General features: G+C 45.8%; 1 protein-coding gene across 1 annotated transcript; it reads left to right on the top strand.

Annotated features, from left to right (window-relative positions):
• The first annotated feature begins 43 nt into the window (after positions 1–43).
• LOC112255377 (pyruvate dehydrogenase E1 subunit beta) lies at positions 44–16,510 on the top strand. Its single transcript, XM_042324942.1, has 12 exons — positions 44–117; positions 860–932; positions 1,029–1,088; positions 1,987–2,094; positions 2,744–2,806; positions 3,455–3,490; positions 3,797–3,950; positions 6,024–6,155; positions 9,320–9,430; positions 11,542–11,633; positions 12,358–12,499; positions 16,262–16,510. Exons 1-12 carry the CDS (start codon positions 59–61, stop codon positions 16,405–16,407), a joined length of 1,176 nt encoding a protein of 391 aa, XP_042180876.1. The 5' UTR covers positions 44–58; the 3' UTR covers positions 16,408–16,510.
• The last annotated feature ends 1,139 nt before the right edge of the window (positions 16,511–17,649 follow it).

The following is a 17,649-nucleotide window of genomic DNA, read 5'->3' as shown; positions in this document are numbered from 1 at the left end:
GGTCACGATCCTTAACTACAAACACATCACAGGACCTACGTCCCCTAGCAACCTTCACATGCACTTTCTAGTGGCGAATGAGATTCTCTACTGTATTAAAGCCTTGTGTAAACTACGGTAATAAGGACTACTGTATTAAAGCCTACTGTAAACTATAAGTCTGACTAAAGCAACAATGCGGCCAATGCGTGTTCCATTTGGGCCTCCTGAGTGGCGCATCGGTGGAGTTCGATTCCGAGCTGTAGCACAACCGGCCGTGATAGGGAGTCGCATAGGGCGGCGCACAATTGGCCCAGCGTCGTCCGGGTTAGGAGAGGGTTTGGCTGGGGTAGACCGTCATTGTAAAAAGGATTTGTTCTTAACTGACTTAAATAAATGTTTAAAAAAAAAAAAATTGAAACAATGTTGGAGTTGAACTTAGCACAGAACTGACAGGTTTGATGGCTTGTGTGTCCAACTATGTCATGTACATCTGTCTTAACATGGTTAGTGCTGTGACTTTTGTTTTGCGCCTTGCTATGTAAATACACGGTCAGTGTCATCACTAGTCTGTGCTATGCTAGCTACATAAACTTAAGCATAGTAAATCTAAAGTGGCAGCTAAGCACAAATATCGGAATTGAAGTTCTGCTATGCTACATTTACGAATAGTTGGCAGGTTTTTTTTTTTTTTGTAAGACAAAATACATTTCTGCAAAAAGCTGGTTATGCTGCTTTTTGCTTTTGCCCTTGGATTTTCCCAGTCGCACAGAGTACTTCCGCTTCCTTTCCATGAGAATGGTCGTGATTGGTTTTCGACATCGATTGCCTTTGACTGACTCGCAAAGAAACGCTCTGATTGGATCTGATCCTTTCACAGGACAAGTCGCTCCTCCCTCACAGAGGACAGGTCAAAGATGGCGTCGATTAGGTGTTTTCTTCGCTCCGGGAAGGTGTTTATTCCGTTTTAATTCAAAGTTCAGACAATTATATTGTTCAAATAAGGATGAGACCTTAACGAGAACCATTTTCTGTCTTGTCTTGTGTAGAGTGCCGTCTCGGTGGTCCTGCGTAGAGAGTTCAGCAAGACCTCTCCAGCGGCTGTGCAGGTGAGAACTAGCTAGCATCTTTGCTAATCTAGCTAATAACCTTCACCGCAGTTATCAGCTGTGTTCACTTCTAGCAATTGTGCTGTTACGAAAAGCAGTCAATTGTTTATACGGTAATATGTAGATTTAAAGAAATCATGAAATGTTAACCAGTTTACGGGCTATGATGAACGTTGTATCCATGTGGGATGTCAAGGCCTGACCTTAGCTATAGATCCGACCCGGTTACATACAGCTGCGGTATCATCCGTATATTAAGACACCGCAGAGCCGACACTAGAAATGTTTTGGAAAACGTGAACCTCAATCCAGGCTTGAGAAATGTTGTACCCCCGAATTGTCCCATTATCACAACTGTTACACCGAGAAGATTAAACAACTGATGGTTTTTAGGTAAACTGCCGTTTTGTCCTCGGCTGTGTAGCCACAGCAGCCATTTATTCAAGTGTCAAATGTATTTCATCTTGTATGTAATCAAATCTGGCATTTTTGTATGTAGTCTGATTCACCGTTTCATGTATGTCATTTATGTAGTCACATGTATGTAGTCAAATGTATGTCATATCTACACTCAAGATACTACTGCCGATCTTCATATGCTATGGAAGAACACCCCCAAGATCCCTAACACCATCCCCACTTTATTAAAACAGTGCTGAAATCACAGAGGTAGATGGAGAGATGGGAGAAACAGTATGACGTTTTGGATTGCAGATTGAACCCTGGTCTCTGGTGGGGCGAGGAGTTTATGTTGCTAGACCACAGGCTCTGCACTTGTTTTGATCTTTTAAGTGACAGATTCTGCTTGCAATGAAAAGGGCTATATAAAATGAATCAATTACGATTTTATTATCAAGTCATTTTTGTATAGTCACATCGTGTAATGTCTCTATTTCAGGTGAATGTCCGAGATGCCCTCAACCAGGCGATGGACGAGGAACTGGAGAGGGATGAGAAAGTCTTCCTTCTGGGGGAGGAGGTGGCCCAGTATGATGGAGCCTACAAGGTATGAGTACACAATGACAAACTACATGCAAATCAGGATGCAGATTTCAAAAGTTGTTTAAAATAAATATACACTAAATAAAAATATAAATTCAACATGTAAAGTGTTGGTTACCTGTGTTTCATGAGCCGAAATAAAAGATCCCAGAAATGTTCCATAAACACAAAAAGCTTATCTTTCTCAAATGTTGTGAACAAATGTGTTTACATCCCTGTCAGTGAGTAATTCTCCTGTGTGTTCCATGGTGGCGGTGGGATTATAGTATGGGCAGGCATAAGATACAGACAGCGGGAAAAAATGTTTTCGTTTTGCATTTTACCGATGGCGATTTGAATGCACAGAAAGACTGAGGTCTGTTGTGTGGCACTTTTTTTTTTTTTTGGTATCTGATCGACAGATGCATGTGTATTCCCAGTCATGTGAAATCCACAGATTAGGGCCTAATTAATTCATTTATATGAACTGTAACTCAGTAAAATGTATTTAATTGTTTATTTTTGTTCAGTATATTTGTTCTGATATATTTGTTAATTGTATATGTATTTCATTCCATGATATTATTGTTAAAATATATTTTAAATGTATTTTGTTCAAACTGATAATTTTGACTAGTTGATTGGTGTTTTTCTCCCGACTGGTGGATTTATAGGTGAGCAGGGGACTGTGGAAGAAATATGGAGACAAACGAATCATCGACACACCAATCACAGAGGTAAAAACAGACACACTGTAAACAAGACAACGCTGTTTTTTTCTTTGTTAGTGTGTTGTGGCCCTAAATGTGATGGGCTCTAGAACGTGTTGTGGCCCTAAATGTGATGGGCTCTAGAACGTGTTGTGGCCCTAAATGTGATGGACTCTAGAATGTTTGAAATGTGATGGGCTCTAGAACGTGTTGTGGCCCTAAATGTGATGGGCTCTAGAACGTGTTGCTGGCCTAAATGTGATGGGCTCTAGAACGTGTTGCGGCCCTAAATGTGATGGGCTCTAGAACGTGTTGTTTTAAATGTGATGGGCTCTAGTGTTGTGGCCCTAAATGTGATGGGCTCTAGAACGTGTTGTGGCCCTAAATGTGATGGGCTCTAGAACGTGTTGTGGCCCTAAATGTGATGGGCTCTAGAACGTGTTGTGGCCCTAAATGTGATGGGCTCTAGAACGTGTTGCGGCCCTAAATGTGATGGGCTCTAGAACGTGTTGCGGCCCTAAATGTGATGTGCTCTAGAACGTGTTGCGGCCCTAAATGTGATGGGCTCTAGAACGTGTTGTGGCCCTAAATGTGATGGGCTCTAGAACGTGTTGTGGCCCTAAATGTAATGGGCTCTAGAACGTGTTGTAACAGATGCATTTTCTCCCCTTACAGATGGGCTTTGCAGGCATTGCCGTTGGTGCGGCATTCGTAAGTCAATTAGTATTGTTATTATAATGGCATGCATGGAAATGTCCTATTCCTATAGAAAGTAACATTATACAAGCATGTCTTCACTAACCCAATTTGAATGTCTGATCGTGGTAGGAAGATGAGACTTCTCATTAGGTGCATACCAAATGTCACCCTGCCCTCTACATAGGGCACCCTGCCCTCTACATAGGGCACCCTGCCCTCTACATAGGGCCCATAAGGCTCTGGTCAGAAGTATTGCACGATCTGAAAAGTACACAATATAGGACTAGACTCAACCATCTTCTCCTCCTGTGTTTCCAGGCCGGGCTGAGGCCAATCTGTGAGTTCATGACCTGGAACTTCTCTATGCAAGCCATCGACCAGGTGATCAACTCAGCTGCTAAGACCTACTACATGTCAGCCGGAGCCCAGCCTGTCCCCATTGTGTTCCGCGGCCCCAACGGCTCCTCTGCAGGTAAATGAACAAACATCTATGCCTGTCGTTTTCCCCAATCCTGGTCCTTGGGATTCAAGGGTGCACATTTTTAGTTTTTGCCCTCGCACTAACACACCTGTTTAACAAACAAAGGCTTTGAAAAGGAAATGATTCGTTGAATCAAGTGTCTTAGTGCTAGAGGAAAAACACTAGCGTCTCTTTGGATCAGCATGGGGAAACACTAGCATCTCTCCCTTTGGATCAGCATGGGGAAACACTAGCATCTCTCTCTTTGGATCAGCATGGGGAAACACTAGCATCTCTCCCTTTGGATCAGCATGGGGAAACACTAGCATCTCTCTCTTTGGATCAGCATGGGGAAACACTAGCATCTCTCCCTTTGGATCAGCATGGGGAAACACTAGCATCTCTCCCTTTGGATCAGCATGGGGAAACACTAGCATCTCTCCCTTTGGATCAGCATGGGGAAACACTAGCATCTCTCCCTTTGGATCAGCATGGGGAAACACTAGCATCTCTCCCTTTGGATCAGCATGGGGAAACACTAGCATCTCTCCCTTTGGATCAGCATGGGGAAACACTAGCATCTCTCCCTTTGGATCAGCATGGGGAAACACTAGCATCTCTCCCTTTGGATCAGCATGGGGAAACACTAGCATCTCTCCCTTTGGATCAGCATGGGGAAACACTAGCATCTCTCCCTTTGGATCAGCATGGGGAAACACTAGCATCTCTCCCTTTGGATCAGCATGGGGAAACACTAGCATCTCTCCCTTTGGATCAGCATGGGGAAACACTAGCATCTCTCCCTTTGGATCAGCATGGGGAAACACTAGCATCTCTCTCTTTGGATCAGCATGGGGAAACACTAGCATCTCTCCCTTTGGATCAGCATGGGGAAACACTAGCATCTCTCCCTTTGGATCAGCATGGGGAAACACTAGCATCTCTCTCTTTGGATCAGCATGGGGAAACACTAGCATCTCTCCCTTTGGATCAGCATGGGGAAACACTAGCATCTCTCCCTTTGGATCAGCATGGGGAAACACTAGCATCTCTCTCTTTGGATCAGCATGGGGAAACACTAGCATCTCTCTCTTTGGATCAGCATGGGGAAACACTAGCATCTCTCCCTTTGGATCAGCATGGGGAAACACTAGCATCTCTCCCTTTGGATCAGCATGGGGAAACACTAGCATCTCTCCCTTTGGATCAGCATGGGGAAACACTAGCATCTCTCCCTTTGGATCAGCATGGGGAAACACTAGCATCTCTCCTTTGGATCAGCATGGGGAAACACTAGCATCTCTCCCTTTGGATCAGCATGGGGAAACACTAGCATCTCTCCCTTTGGATCAGCATGGGGAAACACTAGCATCTCTCCCTTTGGATCAGCATGGGGAAACACTAGCATCTCTCCCTTTGGATCAGCATGGGGAAACACTAGCATCTCTCCCTTTGGATCAGCATGGGGAAACACTAGCATCTCTCCCTTTGGATCAGCATGGGGAAACACTAGCATCTCTCTCTTTGGATCAGCATGGGGAAACACTAGCATCTCTCCCTTTGGATCAGCATGGGGAAACACTAGCATCTCTCCTTTGGATCAGCATGGGGAAACACTAGCATCTCTCCCTTTGGATCAGCATGGGGAAACACTAGCATCTCTCTCTTTGGATCAGCATGGGGAAACACTTCTCTCCCTTTGGATCAGCATGGGGAAACACTAGCATCTCTCCCTTTGGATCAGCATGGGGAAACACTAGCATCTCTCTCTTTGGATCAGCATGGGGAAACACTAGCATCTCTCTCTTTGGATCAGCATGGGGAAACACTAGCATCTCTCTCTTTGGATCAGCATGGGGAAACACTAGCATCTCTCTCTTTGGATCAGCATGGGGAAACACTAGCATCTCTCTCTTTGGATCAGCATGGGGAAACACTAGCATCTCTCTCTTTGGATCAGCATGGGGAAACACTAGCATCTCTCTCTTTGGATCAGCATGGGGAAACACTAGCATTCTTTTTTCTTTCTGGGATGGTTGAAATGTCATTGGATAAAGAATGTTATTTTTGTTATTTTGTCTGCAGGTGTGGCAGCCCAACACTCCCAGTGTTTCGCTGCCTGGTACGGCCACTGCCCCGGCCTCAAAGTAGTCAGTCCCTGGAACTCTGAGGACGCCAGAGGCCTCCTCAAAGCAGCTATCAGGGACAACAACCCTGGTGAGCAATAACCTGCCTCCCAAATGCCACCCTATTCCCTATATAGTGCACTACTATAGACCCTATTCCCTATATAGTGCACTACTATAGACCCTATTCCCTATATAGTGCACTACTATAGACCCTATTCCCTATATAGTGCACTACTTCTGGGGGACTAGGGTCCATTTTGTCTTTCCATGACTCCTTGCATCTTATCTCCTCGCTACCTCAAAGGTATTGGAGATACAGTGAGCTCCAAAAGTATTGGGATAGTGACACATTTTGTGTTTTGGCTCTGTACTCCAGCACTGAGTGAGAAAGTTACAAACGCACAAATATCATACACCCAAGACATGCTAACCTCTCATTACAATAACAGGGGAGGTTAGCATTTTATATCATAACCCCAAGACATGCTAACCTCTCACCATTACAATAACAGGGGAGGTTAGCATTTAATATCATAACCCCAAGACATGCTAACCTCTCACCATTACAATAACAGGGGAGGTTAGCATTTTAAATCATAACCCCAAGACATGCTAACCTGTAACCATTAAATAACAGGGGAGGTTAGCATTTTATATCATAACCCCAAGACATGCTAACCTCTCACCATTACAATAACAGGGGAGGTTAGCATTTAATATCATAACCCCAAGACATGCTAACCTCTCACCATTACAATAACAGGGGAGGTTAGCATTTAATATCATAACCCCAAGACATGCTAACCTGTAACCATTACAATAACAGGGGAGGTTAGCATTTAATATCATAACCCCAAGACATGCTAACCTCTCACCATTACAATAACAGGGGAGGTTAGCATTTTAATATCATAACCCCAAGACATGCTAACCTGTAACCATTACAATAACAGGGAGGTTAGCATTTAATATCATACCCCCAAGACATGCTAACCTCTCACCATTACAATAACAGGGAGGTTAGCATTTAATATCATACCCCCAAGACATGCTAACCTCTCACCATTTCAATAACAGGGGAGGTTAGCATTTTATATCATACCCCCAAGACATGCTAACCTCTCACCATTTCAATAACAGGGAGGTTAGCATTTTATATCATACCCCCAAGACATGCTAACCTCTCACCATTACAATAACAGGGAGGTTAGCATTTTATATCATAACCCCAAGACATGCTAACCTCTCACCATTACAATAACAGGGGAAGTTAGCATTTTATATCATACCCCCAAGACATGCTAACCTCTCACCATTACAATAACAGGGGAGGTTAGCATTTAATATCATAACCCCAAGACATGCTAACCATTACAATAACAGGGGAGGTTAGTATTTATTTGCAGGGTATGATATTTGTCTAACTTTCTCACTCATAATTTATTAATGCTTCATTGAGGATTATCCGTAACCGTGGTAGCGTCCACATTAATGTAGAAGTGTTTAGAAGAATGTAGAAACGTTCTATTATTATTTATAGTAAAAGTGACTCCAAAATGACACACTACATTATTTACCATTTAATTTCTATTGTGTACAAAATAATCTGAAACACAACCAAAACAAACCACAAATTCATCCATCCACTATGTAGCATCACCAGCTTGATGTAGTCGGTGCCTGCTAGGAATATGGGACCAAATACTACCTTCTGACTGTCCCAATACTTTTGGTCACCTTTAAATGGGGGTACTATGTACCAAAAATGCCCTCATGTAAAACTGACAGCCTGTACTTTAACCTCAGTCATTGTATCATTTCAAATCCAAAGTGCTGAAGTACAGAGCCAAATCAACTAAACATTTCACTGTCCCAATACTTTGCGCTCATTGTAGTACAGTTTAGTTCATCAGCCATGGTGTACAACATTGGTAGCTAAGAGCTAGACCACAGTCTACAGTCCATACCTAAATAAACCAATAAAAGGATAGAGGACGCCCCTTGGACCCCAGGAGGTGGTGAACCCAAGGAGGTGGTGGTCCCTAGGAGGACAACCCCCGGGGTCCCTAGGAGGACGCCCCCCGGGTCCCTAGGAGGTGGTGGTCCCCAGGAGGACGTCCCTAGGTGGTGGTCCCTAGGAGGACGCCCCTTGGTCCCCAGGAGGTGGTGGTCCCTAGGAGGACGCCCCTTGGTCCGCAGGAGGTGGTGGTCCCTAGGAAGTGGTGGTTCCCAGGAGGTGGTGGTCCCTAGGAGGACGTCGCTAGGAGGTGGTGGTCCCTAGGAGGACGTCGCTAGGAGGTGGTGGTCCCTAGGAGGACGTCGCTAGGAGGTGGTGGTCCCTAGGAGGACGTCGCTAGGAGGTGGTGGTCCCTAGGAGGTGGGAGGTGGTGGTCCCTAGGAGGTGGTGGTGGTCCCTAGGAGGACGGTGGTGGTGGTCCCTAGGAGGACGCCCCTAGGAGGTGGTGGTCCCTAGGAGGTGGTGGTCCCTAGGAGGTGGTGGCCCCTAGGAGGTGGTGGCCCCTAGGAGGACGCCCCTAGGAGGTGGTGGCCCCTAGGAGGACGCCCCCTAGGAGGTGGTCCCCTAGGAGGTGGTGGCCCCTAGGAGGTGGTGGCCCCTAGGAGGACGCCCCTAGGAGGTGGTGGCCCCTAGGAGGACGCCCCCTAGGAGGACGCCCCCTAGGAGGTGGTGGCCCCTAGGAGGTGGTGGCCCCTAGGAGGACGCCCCCTAGGAGGTGGCGGCCCCTAGGAGGTGGCGGCCCCTAGGAGGTGGCGGCCCCTAGGAGGTGGCGGCCCCTAGGAGGTGGTGGTGGCCCCTAGGAGGACGCCCCCAGGAGGTGGTGGTGGTCCCTAGGAGGACGCCCCCAGGAGGTGGTGGTGGTGGTCCCTAGGAGGACGCCCCCAGGAGGTGGTGGTGGTGGTCCCTAGGAGGACGCCCCCAGGAGGTGGTGGTGGTGGTCCCTAGGAGGACGCCCCCCAGGTGGTGGTGGTGGTGGTCCCTAGGAGGACGCCCCCAGGTGGTGGTGGTGGTCCCTAGGAGGTGGTGGTCCCCAGGAGGACGCACCTAAGTGGATGTCCCTAGGAGGACGCCCCCCAGGTCCCTAGGAGGACGCCCCCCAGGTCCCTAGGAAATTGTGGTCGAGGATGAGAGGGATCACTGTAGATCTGCTCATGTCCTGTAGTGTAGACATTTAAGTAACCATGGTGACGTGTGCTAATCGAAAACCCCTTTTTAATGTATTTTTCCTTCAATAGTGGTGTTCCTGGAGAATGAGCTGATGTATGGTGTACCCTTTGACCTGTCTGAGGAGGTTATGCACAAAGACTTTGTCTTACCTATTGGAAAGGCCAAGGTGGAAAGACAAGGTAGGTAGCAAGAGCTGGAGAGAAAGAATTTACATATATTTTTTTGTTAAAATGTAAATGTTCATTTTAACATCCCCTGTTTAAAGCATTGACATAATTGATCATTTCATTGTGAAAGATAATGGATCATTTCATTGTGAAAGATAATGGATCATTTCATTGTGAAAGATAATGGATCATTTCATTGTGAAAGATAATGGATCATTTCATTGTGAAAGATAATGGATCATTTCATTGTGAAAGATAATGGATCATTTCATTGTGAAAGATAATGGATCATTTCAGTGTGAAAGATAATTGATGTAGCGTTGTTAGCAAATTGCATCGTTGATAAAGCAAATTAGCATGATGTCTTAATTGAGATCTTCATCGGTCTGCGTCCCAAATCTGGTCAAAGGTAGTTTACTATAGGGAGCAATTTGGGTTGTTTACACAGTGTTACAGATAGGATTCACACCTCATGACCTTTTCCACATTTTGATGTGTTTAAGCCTGATTTCACATTTTGTTACGTTACAGCTTTAACTCTATAATTTATTGCATTCTTTTCCCCCTCATCAATCTACACACAATATCCCATAATGACAAAGAAAAAACAGTTTTTTCGAAATGTTTGCTAATTTATATATTTTAAAAAAATATTAAAAACTGAAATCACAATTACATAAGTATTCAGGCCCTTTACTCGGTACTTTGTTGAAGCACCTTTTGCAGTGATTACAGCCTCGAGTCTTCTTTGATATGATGCTACAAGCTTGCCACACCTGTATTTGGGGGGTTTATCACATTCTTCTCTGCAGATCCTCTCGGGTTGGTTGGGGAACGTCGCTGCACAGCTATTTTAAGGTCTCTTCAGAGATGTTCGATCGGGTTCAAGTCCGGGCTCTGGCTGTGTCACTCAAGGACATTCAGAGACTTGTCCGGAAGCCACTCCCGCGTTGTCTTGGTTGTGTGCTTAGGGTCATTGTCCTGTTGGAAGGTGAACCTTTGCCCCAGTCTGAGTTCAAATCAAATTTTATTTGTCACATACACATGGTTAGCAGATGTTAATGCGAGTGTAGTGAAATCCTGAGCACACTGGAGCAGGTTTTCATCAAGGATCCCTCTGTACTTTGCTCTGTTCATCTTTCCCTCGATCCTGACTAGTCTCCCAGTCCCTGCCTCTGAAAAACATCCCCACAGCATGATGCTGCCACCACCATGCTTCACCGTAGGGATGGTGCCAGGTTTCCTCCAGACGTGATGAATGGAATAGAGGCCAGAGAGTTCAATCTTGGTTCCATCAGACCAGAGAATCTTGTTTCTCATGGTCTGAAAGTCTTTAGGTGTCTTTTGGCAAACTCCAAGTGGGATGTCATGTGTCTTTTACTGAGGAGTGGCATCCGTCTGGCCACTCTACCATAAAGGCCTGATTGGTGGAGTGCTGCAGAGATGGTTGTCCATCTGGAATGTTCTCCCATCTACACAGGGACTTTAGAGCTCTGTCAGAATGACCATTGAGTTCTTGGTCACCTTCCTGACCAAGGCCCTTCTCCCCTGATTGCTCAATTTGGCCAGGCGGCCAGCTCTAGGAAGAGTCTTGGTGGTTCAAAACTTCTTCCATTTAAGAATGATGGAGGCCACTGTGTTCTTGGGGACCTTCAATGCTGCAGACACGTTTTGGTACCCTTCCCCAGATCTGTGCCTCGACACAATCCTGTCTCAAAGCTATATAGTAAATTCCCTTGACCTCATGGCATGGTTTCTGCTCTGACATGCATTGTCAGATGTGTGCCTTTTCAAATAATGACCAATCAATTGAATTTACGTAAATAAGGTATTTCTGTTTTTTATTTTGAGTACATTTGCAAAAATGGTTACACCTGTTTTTGCTTTGTCATTATGGGGTATTGTGTGTAGATAGAAGAGGAACATTTTTTATTTAATCCGTTTTAGAACAAGGCGCTAACGTAACAATGTGGGAAAAGTCAAGGGGTCTGAATACTTTCCGAATGCACTGCATGTTGAATTCAGTTTGTAACGCAACAAAATGTGGAAGAAGTCAAGGGGTCTGAATACTTTCCGAATGCACTGCAAAACGTTTGTACCCAACCATTGTGTGTTTTGGTCAGGAACTCACATCACTCTCGTGTCACATTCCCGGTGTGTGGGGTTCTGTCTGGATGCTGCAGCCGTCCTGGCTAAAGAGGGGGTTGAATGTGAGGTGAGTGTCGTCTTCAGTTATGTGGTTCAAAAAATAACAGATTTCTATTGGTTTATGTATAAACTAAACCAATAGAAACTCCCACTGCTCTTGCAATGTCACTACTTTCTATCTATTGTTGAATACATCTACACTTACAAATAAGGTTTGAGGTTGGAGTCGGCGAGTGTGTTTTAAATAAGTTTGAAGTTCTACATGTCGTCTGGCGGTGTAGGCCCCTGCTTCTGGAGCACATGGACGTTGTAACGCTGGCCGCATGAGTTCAATCCATCTCACTGCTCTGTCAGCACTCTCCTACACATCACCTTTATCTAATAGATTTACAAAAGACCCCCCCCCCAGGAGAACATTACTAAAGTACTGTTCTCTCCACTGCTGTTCTGTCCCCTGCTAGGTGGTTATAGCCTGGTCTCTCCCCTGCTAGGTGGTTATAGCCTGGTCTCTCCCCTGCTAGGTGGTTATAGCCTGGTCTCTCCCCTGCTAGGTGGTTATAACCTGGTCTCTCCCCTGCTAGGTGGTTATAACCCGGTCTCTCCCCTGCTAGGTGGTTATAACCCGGTCTCTCCCCTGCTAGGTGGTTATAACCCCGTCTCTCCCCTGCTAGGTGGTTATAACCCCGTCTCTCCCCTGCTAGGTGGTTATAACCCCGTCTCTCCCCTGCTAGGTGGTTATAACCCCGTCTCTCCCCTGCTAGGTGGTTATAACCCCGTCTCTCCCCTGCTAGGTGGTTAACCTGCGTACCATAAGACCTCTGGATGTGGAGACCATTGAGGCCAGCGTGATGAAGACTGGCCATCTGGTCACGGTGGAAGGGGGCTGGCCCCAGTACGGAGTAGGGGCTGAGATCTGTGCCAGGATCATGGAGGGTACGTGCTCTTGTTTTTTAAACATACATAGACTGGTTTCCCAGATGCAGATTAAGCCTAATCTTGGACTGAAGTATTTCCATTGGAGATTTGCCATTGAACTTGTTTTTTTTAGTCCATGACTTTGTCATTGTTGTGTAAGTAGCACTGCATTCATAACACCATGCATCCCCATGCTGTCTTTTCTGAAGGCTAAGCTAAGTTGGGCCTCTGTAAACATGGGTGAACTAGATGGAATGCTGCCTGGGAAGATCAGGTTGCTGGTAGGAGTGATGTTGGAGGGCCAGTACAGGCATGGGAATACATACACTGAACACAAATATATATATAAAGTTTTGGTCTGTGTTTCATGAGCTGAAATAAAATATCACAGAAATGTTCCAGACGCACAAAAAGCTGATTTCTCTAAAATGTTGTGAACACATTAGTTTACATCCCGGGTTAGTGAGCATTTCTCCTTTTGCCAAGATAATCCATCCACCTGACAGGTGCGGCATATCAAGAAGCTGATTAAGCAGCATAATTATTACACAGGTGCACCTTGTGCTGGGGGACAATAAAGGGCCACTCTAAAATGTGCAGTTTTGTCACTCAACACAATACCACAGATATCTCAAGATTTGAGGGAGCCTGAAATTGGCATGCTGACTGCAGGAACGTCCACCAGAGAATGAAATGTTTATTTCTCTACCATAAACCTCCTCCAACGTTGTTTTAGAGAGTTTGGTAGTACGTCCAGCCGGCCTCACAACCACAGATGTCATTGTTGTGAACAACCCCATGGTGGCGGTGGGGTTATGGTATGGGGCAGGCATAAGCTACGGACAATGAACACAATTGCATTTTATCGATGACAATTTTAATGCACAGGAATACCGTGACGAGATCCCGGGGCCCTTTTCTTTAAGGTATCTGTGACCAACGGATCCATATCTGTATCCTGTGAAATACCTATATTGGGGCCTAATCAATTTATTGAAATTGACTGATTCCCTCAGTAAAATCAATGAAATGGCTGCATGTTGCGTTTATATTTTTGTTCGGTGTAGTAGGAATACAGGCATGTGAATATATACAATGCATTGGGAGGATATTCAGAACCCTTTTCCACATTTTATTACAGCCTTATTCTAAAATTGATTAAATTGCTTTTTCCCCCTCAATCTACACACAATACCCCCTAATGACATCACAATACCCCCTAATGACATCACAATACCCCCTAATGACATCACAATACCCCCTAATGACATCACAATACCCCTAATGACATCACAATACCCCTAATGACATCACAATACCCCTAATGACAAAGTATATACAGGTTTTTAGAAAAAGAAACAATACCTTATTTACATAAGTATTCACACCCTTTTGCTATGAGACTAAATTGAGCTCAGGTGCATCCTGTTTCCATTGATCATCCTTGAGATGTTTCTACAACTTCATTGGAGTCCACCTGTGGTAAATTAAATTGATTGGACATGATTTGGAAAGACACACACCTGTCTATATAAGGTCCCACAGTTGACAGCGCATGTCAGAGCAAAAACCAATCTATGAGATCGAAGGAATTGTCCGTAGAGCTCAGAGACAGGATTGTCGGCACACATCTGGGGAAGGGTACCAAAAATGTCTGCAGCATTGAAGAACCCCAAGAACACAGTGTCCTCTCATTCTTAAATGGAAGAAGTTTGGAACCACCAAGACTCTTCTTAGAACTGGCTGCCTGGAAAAACTGAGCAATCAGGGGAGCAGGGCCTTGGTCAGGAGGTAACCAAGAACCTGGTCACTCTGACAGAGCTCTAGAGTTACTCTGTGTAGATGGGAGAACCTTCCAGAAGGACAACCATCTCTGCAGCACTCCACCAATCAGGCCTTTATGGTAGAGTGGCCAGGTGGAAGCCACTCCTCAGTATAAGGCACATGACAGCCCACGTGGAGTTTGTGCCAAAAGGCAGCTGAAGGACTCGCTGACCATCAGAAACAAGATTTTGTGGTCTGATGAAACCAATATTGAACTCTTTAGCCTGAATGCCAAGCGTCACATCTGGAGGAAACCTGGCACCATCAATACGGTGAAGCATGGTGGTGGTGGCAGCATCATGCTGTGAGGATGTTTTTCAGCGTCGGGCTGGTAGAGGCTAGTCAGGATTGAGAGAAAGATGAACGGAGCAGAGTATAGAGAGATCCTTGATGAAAACCTGCTCAGGACCTCAGACTGGGGCAAAGGTTCACCTTCCAACAGGACAACGACACAAGACAACACAGGAGTGGCTTCTGGACAAGTCTCTGAATGTCCTTGAGTGGCCCAACCAGAGCCCGGACTTGAACCTGACCAAACATCTCTGGAGAGACCTGAAAATAGCTGTGCAGCGACGTTCCCCATCCAACCTGACAGAGCTTGAGAGGATCTGCAGAGAAGAATGGGAGAAACGTCACAAATACAGGTGTGGCAAGCTTGTAGCATCACACCCAAGAAGATTCGAGGCTGTAATCGTTGCCAAAGGTACTTCAACAAAGTACTGAGTAAAGAGTCTGAATATTTATTTAAATAAGGTATTTGAGGTTTGTGTTTTGTTTTTGGCTAACCTCTTTTTGCTTTGTCATTATGGGGTGTTGTGTGTAGATTGATGTGGAATTTCATTTTTTAAAATCCATTTTACAATAAGTAACGTAACTAAATGTGGAACATGTCAAGGGGTATGGCTACTTTCTGAATGGATACATAGGGAAAGTGTTTTGAAAAGCATAAAGCTCATACACAAGTGGCCTCTAACTGGTCTTAAACGCAGGGAAAACCAAATGCATGCTATTCAACCGATCAACTACTTCTCAGACAGAGTTCAGTGTGTCAAATCGGAGGGCCTGTTGTCCGGACCTCTGGCAGTCTCTATGGAGGTGCCACAGGGTTCAATTCTCGGGCTGACTCTCTTCTCTGTATACATCAATGATGTCGCTCAGGGGGAAACCAGATGCATGCTATTCAACCAATCACTGCCCGCACCTGCTCGTCCTGGACGGCTCTGAATACGTGGACAACTACAAATACCTAGGTGCCTGGTTAGACTGTAAACTCTCCTTCCAGACTCACATTAAGCATTTCCAATCCAAAATGTAATCTAGAATTGGCTTCCTATATCGCAACAAAGCATCCTTCACTCATGCTGCCAAACATACCCTCGTAAAACTGACCATCCTACCGATCCTCGACTTCGGTGATGTCATCTATAAAATAGCCTCCAACACTCTACTCAGCAAACTAGATGCAGTTTATCACAGTTATCACTCACACCTCTCCCTCACTAGCTTTAAGCACCAGTTGTCAGAGCATTTTACAGATCACTGCACCTGTACATAGCCCATCTGTAAACAGCCCATCTATCTACCTACCTCATCCCCATACTGGTATTTATTTATTTATTTTGCTCCTTTGAACCCCAGTATCTCTACTTGCACATTCATCTTCTGCACATCTACCATTCTCGTGTTTTAATTGCTATATTGTAATTACTTCGCCACCATGGCCTATTTATTTCCTTAACTTCTCATTTGCACTCGCTGTATATAGACTTTTTGTTTTATTTTGTTCTACTGTATTATTGACTGTATGTTTTGTTTATTCCATGTGTAACTCTGTGTTGTTGTTTGTGTCGAATTGCTTTGCTTTATCTTGGCCAGGTCGCAGTTGCAAATGAGAACTTGTTCTCAACTAGCTTACCTGGTAAAATAAATAAAAAATATGATCTGTCCTGTTTCCAGGCCCAGCCTTCAACTACCTGGATGCCCCTGCAGTCCGCGTGACCGGTGTTGACATCCCCATGCCCTACGCTAAGATCCTGGAGGACCACAGTGTACCTCAGATCAAAGACATCATCTTCACAGTCAAGAAGGTCTTGAATATGTAAACATACCAATGTCTCCCACCGTGTCTCCCACCCACCGTGTCTCCCACCCACCGTGTCTCCCACCCACCGTGTCTCCCTCCCACCGTGTCTCCCCACCGTCCCACCGTGTCTCCCTCCCACCCACCGTGTCTCCCTCCCACCGTGTCTCCCTCCCACCGTGTCTCCCACCCACCGTCTCCCCACCGTGTCCCCTCCCACCGTGTCTCCCTCCCACCGTGTTCCCACACCCACCGTGTCTCCCACCCACCGTGTCTCCACCGTGTCTCCCACCCACCGTGTCTCCCCCACCGTGTCTCCCTGTCTCCCACCGTGTCTCCCCACCGTGTCTCCCTGTCTCCCACCGTGTCTCCCTGTCTCCCACCGTGTCTCCCTGTCTCCCACCGTGTCTCCCACCGTGTCTCCCCGTGTCTCCCACCGTGTCTCCCACCGTGTCGTGTCTCCCACCGTGTCTCCCACCGTGTCTCCCACCGTGTCTCCCCCACCGTGTCTCCCACCGTGTCTCCCACCGTGTCTCCCACCGTGTCTCCCACCGTGTCTCCCACCGTGTCTCCCACCGTGTCTCCCACCGTGTCTCCCACCGTGTCTCCCACCGTGTCTCCCACCGTGTCTCCCACCGTGTCTCCCCGTGTCTCTCCCACCGTGTCTCCCCCACCGTGTCTCCCTCCCACCGTGTCTCCCACCGTGTCCCTGTCTCCCACCGTGTCTCCCACCGTGTCTCCCTGTCTCCCACCGTGTCTCCCTGTCTCCCACCGTGTCTCCCTGTCTCCCGCCACTCCTTTCCTTGCAAACCAACCTTATTAAACTTCTAAGTACCTATAAGTACTTATTTACTTATACAATAGTAAGTACTTGTAAAGTAAATACTTATTACCTCCCCCATGTCAACTTAATGGTAAATATACGCACATCACATGACTACATGAAAATAGTCCAAATAGTTAGATACTGTAATACCTACTTCCACTTCCGTTTCCTGATTGGTTGGTGGACAGACAAGCTGGTGACGTCAAACTAACTCATCAACTTTGTACAGATCTGTCAATGATCCGATGATGGAAAGACTAAGTCAAAGAAATGTATAGTTGATTTAATGGAGTGTATTTATTATGGCCGAAAATTATTGTAACTCCTGTGTTATTTTTTTGTTGCTGTAAAATGGCTTTGTTACAGAAATAAAACTCCCCATTTTATCAGAAATAATGTTGTTTTTTATTCTCACGCTTGGTGATGAGGTTGAACAAC

This window comes from Oncorhynchus tshawytscha, linkage group LG07 (assembly GCF_018296145.1).
Source record: "Oncorhynchus tshawytscha isolate Ot180627B linkage group LG07, Otsh_v2.0, whole genome shotgun sequence".
NCBI classification, from domain to species: domain Eukaryota; kingdom Metazoa; phylum Chordata; class Actinopteri; order Salmoniformes; family Salmonidae; genus Oncorhynchus; species Oncorhynchus tshawytscha.
This window is presented reverse-complemented; position numbering and strand designations above follow the sequence as displayed.